The sequence below is a fragment of the Panthera pardus genome, unplaced genomic scaffold (genome assembly GCF_024362965.1).
Source record: "Panthera pardus isolate Hobbes unplaced genomic scaffold, ASM2436296v1 HiC_scaffold_24, whole genome shotgun sequence".
Classification (NCBI taxonomy): domain Eukaryota; kingdom Metazoa; phylum Chordata; class Mammalia; order Carnivora; family Felidae; genus Panthera; species Panthera pardus.
This window is the reverse complement of record NW_026526810.1, coordinates 114829407-114841585: the sequence shown is the minus strand read 5'-3', so window position 1 is coordinate 114841585 and position 12179 is coordinate 114829407. Positions and strand designations below refer to the sequence as shown.

General features: G+C 42.2%; 1 protein-coding gene across 32 annotated transcripts in view; it reads right to left on the bottom strand.

The window, feature by feature from the left end:
• The window catches only part of NRXN3 (neurexin 3), a 1570655-nt gene that overhangs the window by 1438406 nt on the left and 120070 nt on the right, over positions 1-12179 (bottom strand). For 26 of the 32 annotated variants that reach the window (XR_008417276.1, XR_008417277.1, XM_053889672.1 and 23 more), the window contains exon 4: positions 11924-11953. The exons of the other annotated variants lie outside the window; for them this stretch is intronic. Coding sequence is in view for 24 of the 26 variants with exons in the window: in XM_053889672.1 (XP_053745647.1) it covers positions 11924-11953 (30 nt within the window). In the remaining 2 variants the exon portion in view is untranslated. The remainder of the gene's footprint in view (positions 1-11923; positions 11954-12179) is intronic. 32 annotated transcript variants of the gene reach the window in all.

Here is a 12179-nt window from a genome sequence, read left to right as displayed (position 1 = left end):
ATTTTTTTCTTCAAATATTGTGAGCATTTCTCAAAATTCTTCTAGAAGGTGGCAATCTGGCTGAACACACTGTATAATATCAGATTCTGAAAGATGACAAAACTTCCTCAAATTCACACACACGTATGTTTTTCCTTCGGGCTATTTTGAAACCAGGTGATGCACTAGTTTTAAAGAAATATAACCCTTAAAACATCTCAGATTCTTCTAGACCTAAACAGTAAGCAAATGGTTAGTATTTTTTAAGTTTGTTTATTTTGAGAGACAGTGCAAGCTGGGGAGGAGCAGAGGGAAAAGAGAGAATCCCAAGCAGCTCGGAGCCCTACGTAGAGTTAGATCTCACTAATGGAACTCTGCAATCATGACCTGAGCCGAAATCAAGAGTCAGAGGCTCAATTGAGCCACCTATTTTTAAAGGAACATAACACTTAAAACGTCTCTGGCTCCTCTAGACTTAAACAGTAAGCAAATGGTTAGTATTTGATTGACCTCCACAGCCCTCCCATCAGCTGAATAACACACAAGTCCCTGGAGACATGATGGTGCAGTAGAAAACTCACGTTACAAAGTTCACGTTCAGAAAGAACACCAATAATTGGAGAAGGTGTTTTCTCAATGCATATTTTAAACCATTTACCAACAGGGAACAACTGATCATAGTAACACACTAAGCTCGGTTTAAATATTTCAAGAAAATGGTTGAGAGATTTCCCTACCTTTCTTTGTTGTTTAGCACCCATGTTATTTTGTTTTGAGAGAATTCTAAAACAAACACATACACACGCAATAGTATCTGAGGTTTGAGATTTAGTTTCGGAAAGTATCAAGCCAAAGAAGTGACTCTCATTTCAATAATGGATCTGCAGGCATTTGCAAGGCACCGTCATTAGCTTATCTTTAAGTAAATATTTTGATTGTCAGACAGCTCCGTTGCCAACAAGGTTCTTTTCCAAACACTCCTGATGCATCCAAGCCCACTTGCACCCTTAGTTAATAATCTGCGTCTGTGCTAAAATATGAAATCATCCTAAGAAAGTTGAAGCACAGAAAAAAAAAAGCATGTTTGGTAGGCTTTTCATTTAAAAGGGCTCCAGAACATGTGGGACCCCATTCTCTTTCATCACTATGCTACATCACCATAAAGCTTAGGAAGTGAGCTATTACACACCATCATCCCTCCTAACTTCGATCACAGAAAAATCACACTCACAAAACAACATTAATTGTCAGAATTAGCAACCATTTAAAAGGCAGCTGTTCTCTCGCTCTTAAGCAGGCTCCAAATTTCAGATCCTCTCCTTTTACGGGGCTCCTTGATCTATTATTGCTCTTAGACACACACAGTGGGTCCTTAGCCAAGCAAATTTTTAAAAAAATTTCTCCATCCAAAGAATACAAGGAAATATTATGTATTAAGCAACATTTTCCACCCCAGTACTTGCCATCATTGTTACAATCAGCTGACAAGCTTTCAACCTGCAGGGAAGCTCTTGTTACAGCCCAGGTGAAAGGGCTCTGATTTTTGTGGCGTGGAGGGAAAAAGAGCAATATCTCTTTAAGAGTCAACAGTAAATTAACTTGCCCAAAAGAGTGAAATAATTAGCAGTTAGTAGCTTATTAAAAGGATGGCAAAGGCCAAGCTGCCATCTGGGATCTCCAGTTTCTTGTGATTGTTATTATGTCAAGATGTGCAAGCTGCATTAGCTTTCATGTCACCACGCTTGCCCTTATTTTACATGTAAATTTTAATGAAAGATGCGGCACTTTAAAACATCAGACGTCCATCAAAAAGTGTTATTAGTCTGGCTTTTTACAAAGCATATGGTCTTTTCTACCTCTGCTGTTCTACTAGCCACTAATGCCTTAGGAAAAAAAAAAAAAAGAAGAAAAGCCCAATGATATCAATTAGATGTTCTCTTTGTGCCGAAGGAAATCCGAGTGGCTTCAAAGACAGGGGGCAAAGCTACACCTCATCAGAGGGCAATGTTTGTGACTGTTTAGATACAGCAAAAAACCACAATGCCTCCTTTTCTCACAAGGTTAGTTGTTCTTAATGAAAATGAAAGCACTCTGGAGCCTGCCTGCTGATTACTACGTGGATATGCACAGCTTTGGAGGCAGCAGAGAATGCATGCATTTATTAAAAATAAGTGACAGAAAGCATGACAGAATGTTATGCAGGTGATGGGTTCAGTATCTTGATCTGAACGGTAACAATATGGATGAATATGGGTTAAAAAATATTTAAGCTGTACACTTAAGCTGTGTGGATTTTATATACTCTGCACTGTGTGTGTGCTATCTCTCAATAAAAGAATGAATGAATAAATGAAAACTCTGCTTGTTCACACACAAAGCAAATTCTCTTTTCTGCATCTGAAAATTTAAAGGGTGGGTGATTTGAACTAAATTATTACCTGAAAGTTTCCCTGTAAAATAAATAAAACTAATTTTAAAACTCTAGGTATAGTAATAAGTTGAAAACAGAATTTATTTAGAATGTTAGGAGAAGAGGTGGTTGTTACATCAGAAAGTCCTTTTCAAACTCCTATGGACTGTCACCGAGGTGTCAGAGGCTGGGCCCATATCAGTGCGGTCAGCCCTGTGTACTCAACACCTGGCACCTGGCCCAGCACATCATTGGCTCTCTGTCAGTTTTTGTGGAATGTTGAATAAACATCGCTTTTCTAATGTTACAGCAGACAATATGCTAAATTCAGATGCACAGCACCCTAGAATGTATAATTGTCAGTACACCTCAAACGGAAGCCACATGTGAGAACACATTTAACCATTATAAACCTATGAATATGTATTTGGAGAAATTCTATCTAGACCCAGATACATTATACTGCCCTGCACACCTGAGAAACAGACCATGACATATACAAGCCTAAGCATATAAGGCAATGCACTTGCTTGTTCTCTTATTCAATATTTTTCCATCACACTACTCTTTTGAATTCTCTCTATAGATGAGATGTGTCATAAGGATATTACAATTTAATTTGAGAGATCCTTTACCTGTAGGTGCTGTCAAAGCTAAGTTTATATGAGTATCCACAGAGATCTACAGCTGAAAATTATACATCCCCTAAGATTAACCAGTTTGGCTTGACAAAAGTCTACACAAGCAGAGCAGTATTCACCTTCGAGGAGAAAGTGTTTTATGATATATATACACATATAAAAAATCTGTGTGTAATCGATTAACCCAAATTGATAATTGAGGAGGAAATAAACATGTTGCTTAGAAATCTCAGAGATATTTTCCCTTGTGTGCTCAAATGGAATTTAATTGAAATATCCCATTGATCCATCATGCATTTTACTAATAAATCTGTTCACATTAACATTTTTAAAAATGCTCCAAGAAACAGCTGTTCTAAGAAAAAAGCCCTCACTGTCCAATGAAAATTTCTAAACAGGGAAATTAAAAAAAAATTTCATATTTTTAAAGCAGCATTTCAAAGATGTCAATGTCAAAAACACAGAGTTGTTAAAATCAGGCAATTTTACTTTTACATTTAAAATAAATCTATTTTCCCCCACAAACTTTCAAAACATTGCGGGGGGGGGGGAAACATGGAAAACAGACTTCTTTAAAAAACAAAGTGATTTTATTCGTTGTCAAGCGGACAAATCAGTAGTGGTTGAGAAACAGATGAGGCAAGAGATGGAAATGTAATATTGTCCCTATTTTATTATAATTAGATATTTATAGAGCACAGATGAGTTTATTTTCATAATTAGTAGCTGGCACTGCATTTACTAATTTGCATAAACAGTTGGCTATCAAAACAGTAACTTATTTGCAGGGCTCACTGGTCCTAGCAGGGACATGAGAGGGCTCAACTCCTCAAATCAGCTTTCTTAATGTTATTACCAGCAAAATACAATCTACATGAAATCCTGTTCAAGTTCATATAGTTTGATTATCCCTTTCCAGTTTGGCCAATACTGATTAGTTCAGCATTTGAAGGCCAATGATGAAATCTACATGGGGAAAAATACGTGTAAATAAATCGGAAGAGGCCTCTAAGTTCTGATGGACTAAAGTAGATCTTAGGGTCAACACTATCTAGTCCACTAATAAAGAGTTCTGTAAAGCAAAAGGTAAAAAGAAATTAAATGCCACTTATTATTTATTTTTTTAATGTGAACTTTATTGTCAAATTAGTTTCCATACAACACCCAGTGCTCATCCCAACAGCCACTAATTATTTAAAAATCATGCCAGTTCTTGGCAATCACTGCAGGTGTCTGTTATCTCTCTTCCTGGCCATTCTTAACATTTGTATACACTACTTAAGCATGCCTACCCTACTCTACAAAACCAACTTCACCCAACATGTAGATCAGGCCCCCTGGCAGGAGTGCCTAGGGTATGAAAGAGAGATTACTGTACCCTGACCAATGCCACAGGCAAAGAGAAATTTAATCAAACATGACTACTTCCCACTATTGACATTCAGCAAGAAATCTTAGAGGAATATCTTACTCCTTCCTCCTCAAGCCAAAGGTCAAAAACTTGTGGCTTGTGGGCCAAATCAGTGTGTGTGTGTGTGTGTGTGTGTGTGTGTTCATACATACATACAGCAAGAGATGCCATGAGCTGATATTTTTTAAAAAATCCACTTTTGGCTTTTCTTGAGGAACTGGTGGCATTGGACGTGCATTCTTTTTTTTTTTTTTTTTTTACTGTTTATTTATTTTTGACGGGGGTGGTGGGAGGGGCAAAGAGAGAGGGGGACAGATGATCTGAAGTGGGTTTTGCATTGACAGCAGACAGTCTGATGTGGGGCTCGAATTCATCAACTGTGAGATCATGACCTGAGCTGAAATCAAGTGTTGGTTGCTTAACGAACTGAGCCACCCAGGTGCCCGTGGGCACACATTCTTCATTGCAGCAAGCAGCTGGAGCAGAGGCTGCTGCCCTAGACAGGATTTGTGCTCTCCAGTTTGCCACGGTCCCCAATACTCCCCATTGTCGATCTTACCCTAGAATTTTTCTTACATGAGATCTACTCCTTGATGATACCTATCAGGCCTCTGTTGACATTTGAGTCTGCAACACCTACTCTAAGTTCAGTTTCAAGGAAAAGTATTTGGTAACCTAACCCAGAATGGGCAACCCCCAAATCAATAAGAAAAGGAGGATAGAGGCTAAGACACACTCTAAACACTTAAACAAAGACTGTCAAAATCAGGTCAAAAAAGCTGACCAAGGCACATTGCTGAGTAACTCCTTTGGTCGGCCACCTCCAGGAAGTCACTTTGCTTTCGGCTCAGTGCAGCCAAAGGCCTCCTGAATGTGGTGATTATCATTATAGCCTAAACACCCTGCTCAGTTTTGTATATTTAACTTCATAATTCTTTCCATTATGGGTTCACTGCTTGGCTGTTCAGCTTTAAAGAATGACAAGATGTAAGGCTTTCTTTTCTCTGACCAGCTCCTAAGAATAAACCCAAAGGCCTTTCCCGCTTTTATTCTGATACAACCCGTGACCATCTCCCTCTGTCACTTGCACACACAGGGCCAAGAGAAGGCCTCGGTGAGGAAAGAACTGGAACCAGAACATTTGGCCTCATTCCATGACCCACTGGGGCTTCTTTGCTCAGTGGGTTGGGGAAATGAGGGTAGTGATTAAGGGGCACAGGTTGTTGTACAACTCGGGACCAAATACTGAGCTAAGTGCAGTGCGGGTGACAGAAATGGCCAAGATACGGCCTCTGTCCTTTATGAAGAGGATGCCTGAAACACATGAATAAACTTATTCAAGGCAGTTTGGCACAGGTACTCTATAACAGAAGCACAAAATCTGGCACACCTAGGAGGCTTGGCTTTAAAGGATGATAAGGAGGAGAAGGATGTTCCAAGGACATTCGAGAAAGAGGGCAGAGCTCAGGCCAAAGACCAAAGGCAGGAAATCATACTGTGGATTCAGGCAGAGTGAGTTGTTGACTTCAGGAGAAAGGCAGCTGGCAGGAGTGATAGTATGGAGTGGAAAATATCATAGAAAATAAAACTGGGAAGGCATGTTGACAATTATACAATGAGAATCCTTCAAAAGCTTTTCAACAGATGAGATGCATGATCTGATTTAATTTTAATTTTTCTTTATTTTCACTTTTAGGAAAATGACTGACAGCAGGATAAGAAGGATTAGAGATTCTGAGTCCCTTCTACATGTAACCTACCATACTAGACACATCTGGACATTAACAAATGAATATGTTTGTCTTATACATACTTGCCATCTTGTAGAGCAGAGTGCCCCAATTCTCAAATAACTCTAACATAAAATATTAGAGAGATACATGAAGAGTGAACTCATCTCTGATTGGAGCACTCAAGGATAACATCAACTAGGAAATGAAATCTATGTGTGATTTCGATAGGCAGAAAAAAGGGGGGGAATGAGCTATTACAGGGGAGAGACACAGAATAAGTAATGCTAGGAGACAAGGAAAGGTCCAGTAAGGTTATCTGGTATCCTATTTGGCAGCAATTTTGCATCTAAGATTAACAGGAGAGAAGGTTAAAGGTAAACAAGGTCATATTAGGGATGGATGGCTTTGACAATGAGATAGCTAATCCTGCACTGCATTTGGTGGACAGCAGGGTTTAAGCACCTCTCAGTTAATGACAAACTGGAAGAGAATAGAGGTGGGAGTACTAATTAGGCTAAGACAATAATCTAATAAGGGCTAAGTGGGAAGTGAACTAGGGTGTTGGCAGTAGAGATGCAAGAGACATTCCAGAGAAGAATCCCAACAAGCTCTCTCAACTGATCACCTGGGAACAGAAAAGTTCAAGAGAGATAGAAAGCAATTCCTGGTTTTCAAGTCTGGGTGATGAGGTGGATAGGGACACCATTAACAAAAATAGGGATGTCAGAAAGAGAACCTGGATTCTGGCCAGATGATACGAAGACTGACTTTAGACATACTGAGGTTATAGTAGTGGGACAGCGATATGGATATGTGTGCCACAGAATGCAAAGTGACAGGCTGGAACTTGAGACAGGTTGGTGCCAGGGAAATAGTTGGGAGGTACATACACGGAAGTCATCCTTGGAACCAAGAGAGGCAGTACGAGTAGAGGTTAGAGACCCAGATTCTGGGTTTCATTTCCACTTAGTAGCCATCCGACTTAAGTAATTTGGCTCTCTGAGCCTTGTTCTACTCATCCATAAAGCAATGGCAATACCATCACCTACACCATTAAACAGGTATGAGGATTGTGATAAGGCATATAAAGTATATGGCACAATGGCTGGAACATAGGACATGTTCAGTGGTTAGCAGCAGTGGCCAGAGAAAGAAAATAAGACACCCATGTGCAAAAGGTAAAAAGGTCTATCTTGCAGGATGGTTTAGGGGATTAGGGAAAGAAAAGGAGAGTGCTGGAGGGGTGGGAAGGGAGGAAGACAGGAAGAGTGATTCTCATGTGATCTCGTAGAAGCCAGTGGGAGAAGAGGCAGGGGACACAGTGCCACATGCTTCAGAAGGGTTGAGTTCTGGGCAAGGATTGGTGGCTTTGCCTATGAGGAGATTGCCGGCACCTCTGGTTGAATAAAGCAGAGAAGTGGAAGGGGCAGCCAACTGTATGCTTCCATTCATCCTTCCTCCTCCTCTTCCCTCATCCCCACCTCCTTTCAAAAGGCTCCAAGCTCACAACAGGGTAAGGGTTTCCCATGACAAGTCTCAGAGAATGAGCCTGCCTGTGATTCATGTAAAAAAAGAAAAAATAGGCAATTGACCACCTCCAAAATGGAGAGGACCAAACTGCTTCCAAGGTAACCATCCATAACTTCAAAAATCCAGTAAAGCATGGGACTCAAATGAGAGATGGCCCATTCACAGACTAGTATCAAATCAGCATGTTCAATAACCCATCAGTCCCTTCTTTCTCCAACATCCTCATGCCAGAATTCACACTTCCTATTCCTGTTATTTGTTGGCCTTTGCAGCAAGCAGCAGCCTACAGATCCACAGAGATGGGGCCGGAGAATTAGGAGGGAAGAGGGGAGAACCAGATGCAGATGCAGATACGCATTTATAATTTATCAATTAACCTCTCCCTTCACTCCTGCACAGCTATTCCAGTTTGAGCTGGTGAGCCAGGTTCTTGGGCACGCGTCTCTGATAGCTTTCATTGGCACAGAGTGAGCTGTGGTCTCCAAAGGTGTAAAGCTGAAAGCCATGTCAGAGCACTGGAGCAAGCCCACCCGCTCAACACCTCTCCTTTTTCCTGCCTACCTGGCAAAAGGTTGACTTCGGAAGCGAAAATCCAGTGTTACCTCTCTCCGTGTTCTCCTTCCGATGGAATGCACTGTCATTCCTGTGTTCTTCCACAGCCCCGGTCCCACCCTTCTTAGCCCACTGCCCCCAGTCAGAACATTTCCACTCCCCCAAATGCAGGAAACACAGAAGAGAAAACAGCAATACATAAATATCTCCAAAATTTCACATTAAATGTCAAGCAGTTCACCATTCTTCTCCCCTTTCTTGTCTATCATCCTTCCCTCACAAATGCTGTCCCTGAATGCAGTTGTCCCCGAGTAAAAGAAACAACATTAGGCCCTTTCACATCTCTCCTGTTCCTTCAACACGTTTACTGGGAGGGGATCTTAGACTATCCCATGTTTAAGTAAAATAGTTCTGCATAACTACTTTCAGAGTCTCCCATTCCTGCTAGAAATAGTATGCCATAATGGATAAGACCCATCCTGGATTCCGAGAGAGGCAGGCCAACTCGGAATGATCCCCAACCACTGAACACGAAGTGCACTGAAGGGAAATGATAGCATTGGCTTTTTTTTAAATTTGTTTATTTATTTATTTAAGTTGTTGTTAAAAGCACTCAGTTATAATCTGGATTGTATTCATCAGAATCAACAATTCCCCTTGGATACATGAATATTTCAGAAGGCAGATTGATAGTTATAATGAGAAAAATAAAATGATCTCTACCTTTACTTCTACCTACAGAAATGAAGTGGAAGGTCCAATGAAGTAGAGGAAGCAAGGTGTCCACCATGGAGACGGTAAGAGAGAGAGAGAGAGAGGGAAAGGGAGAGAGCAGGGAGAGGAAAACATCAGCACACTGCAGACACACAAAGAAATGTAACATACATAACAAAAAGCCACAACAGTAAAGGCAACAGCACTACAATATCTGGAGAAAGCAGCACAAACAAAGGCACAAACAGGAAGCCTAAACAAGCCAAAACAGTGTGACCAGCAAGGCTGCCTTCACCAGCTTCATGTTTAAGCTTTTCCCATTCGTTTCTTCCCAGGCCCATCCTTAGGAACGTGACCAAGTCTGCATGCAAAAGCACCGCGTGGCCACATGTATGTGAAACTGCACACACTTAACCAATGTAACTGGTATATATGTAAAACTGCTTAGGGAAAGTCTCAGAGAAGCCACGTCCGCTGGTATTTTCCCAATGTTAACATGAGTCTTGAGGACCAAGAGTGTCACATACATGCACAGGTGGCACACACACAACACACCTAAATATTTCCAGACATATTTTCAGGCATCAGATGCAAATTCTGGAGAATCCGTGGGAACCAGACAGAAATATTTTTCATGTTGAAGGAATAGGGGAAGGAAAGCAGTATAGATGGGAAGCAGAGTTGGTTATTTAGACAATCATCACAGGGCAAGAACAGAGAAGGGAGTAGAAAGTGGGGAAAACAGGAAAGGAGGGGAATGCAATCAAAGGACCTTCTTAAAAACATATTAAACTGCAAACTGCAACTTAAAAATTTAGAGGCACTGACCACCCAGAAGAATTCTGCATCCTTTCTTGAAATTGAAAAACTCTCTAAAGAGGAACTCCCAGTATCTGTGTCTGTCATTCTTTCATTGCCTAAAGACTCTATTTCTAGAAAGTACTTGACTTACCTCCAGAGCATGTGTACATGAGTGTGTGTGAATTCTCTACTCAGGTACACATTGATGCCAGGGACCCACGAGAAGCTGAGGAGGGGGTGAGAAAGTGGAGGAGTTGTACAGGTCAAATCTCCACATGCTGTTCATAACAATGTTGGGATTGAGCCCTCCAAAACACCTGAGCTGCACCTCCAAAGGGTCTAAAATAAGCCAAATCAAGATTAAAGAAGTCCCACTAGCCTAGCCTATCTGCCTAGTCTCTATCCAGTCACAGCAGCCACATGATGCCATCACACCCCCAAGCTACTGTTGGAAGCTAGGAGGACCCCTAAAGAGCAAAGGGGAGCACAAGGCAAGAATGAAAGGGGGTCTTGTCATCAGGACTCCAAGGGTCTGCTTTTTCTGGTGGAACTTGCTATCAAAGTCAGGCCACCAGATCCAGCAATTCATAGAGCCTGGGTCGTCCTGCTTCACAGAGATGTGCTTAACTTTCTCAAGCTCCCAAACACCAGGTTGACATCAATCACACCTTCTGCTCATACCCACTTCAGGGTTACCTGCTGTTGGCAGATAACTTCCCTCACTCTCAGACAAGAATAGCGAGGCTTCATCCCAGTCTCTTCCAGAGTTCCATCTAACACTGGCAAACTCACTTGACCTCCTGCCTCCAGCTCTGTTCTTTGACACTCACTCTGTATCAGACAGTATCTTCACTGAAAGTCTGGAATGCACATCACAGATCTTGGCTCAGGTCTGGAGGATACACTTCTAGAAAGTGTGCTTCCTCTTTACACTGTCTTATCAAGTCAGGATGCCCAAAACTGCCCACATCAGCTCCCTGGACATCATAAGCAACTTCTCTCAGCCCTGAGTGGTTTCTTGTATCTAAGCATATTCCCCTTTATGGCAACACTATCTGATGGGTCTAGTGTAAGGGAACAGGGAAGGGAGACTGGCCCTTCAGGAGTGCCCCATCCTCCTCAAAAGATCAAGAAAAACCAGGAAACACAGAAGGACCCCATCTTCCCCTTTTCTTAGGCCCTCCAAAAGAGACACTGAGTCCTGTGTTTATTTTCAAAAGAAACAGACAAGAGAAATTAAAGTATACTCTTTGGGTGTCAGGGCAAGGCAGGTAGACCAATCTTGCAATCATCCCAAGGCTCAGAAGAAACACAATAGTAGCAATTGAACAGTGAAGGAAAAGACAATTTTAAGTAGGCTCAGTTCTCAAATCCTGATTTAGGCTGATGATGTGGAAAATTTTTATTTAGGAGAAAAAGGCTTCATTCACAGCCCACCCTGTGCTTAGCTGAGCTGAATTTCCTGCACAGCTCATTCCCTGCATATTTGAATATTTTAGGTTGCAGATGCTGAATTTACAGATCTTTATATGCAGTTTTCTTCAGGGTGTATAATGAGTTAGAATCCTGCCATGAAGACATTAGCATGTTCTTTCGGTGGTTTTTGCTTTTATATAAAAGTGAAAACAGTCAACCCCCCAAGGGCTTCCTTTGACCATGTGGGGCTGAAAGTCATTACAATGGGCAGTAGGATGGAGGGGAAGACAAAAAGCAAACCTTTACTCAGAGTGAAATTCAGGGAGAAGCCCAGCTCCTCTCCCCCAACCACAGGGCCCCAGCATGGGGCCTGGGGAGGAGCAGGAGGAAGTTAACCGCTCTGCTGCTCTGAAATTAGCTTCATTCACCCCCATTATCGACGCCGTCATGCCTTGTTTCATGCTTCTCTCTTGGAGGCAGCCTGGCAGGGCCAGCGCCCAGAATGACAAATGGTGGTGCAGAATGGACAAGCCAAGGGGATGATGGGGACAGGAAACCAAGATGCATCGGGAAAGGTACCCCCCACCACAGGGTGGCCACGCTGCCAGCCTGACCCACAGCAGGAGGGACAGGCAGCGAATGGCCTGCCAGCAACAATGAGGCTCTGAGCAACCAGCCAGAGGCACAAAGGCAAGCAATTCAGGCAGCTGCAGTGCCACAAGCACAAAGCACCTACCTTGTTCACTCATCATGAGGTGGGAGAGGCCTTGAGGAAGGAAAAGAGGGGGAAAGGGGTGAGGAGGGGGAAGGGGAAGGAAAAAAGAAAGAAGACAAAGTTAAAAATCCCCAATGCAATGCAATCATCAATTAGTTCTCAAGTAAGAGGAGGAGTGAGTGGCAGGACATCCACACTCACACACATGCAACCAACACTGAGAAGCCACCTCCCTGCTGCTGACAGAACAGCGGCCCTCCAGGTCAACCCTCTGGGT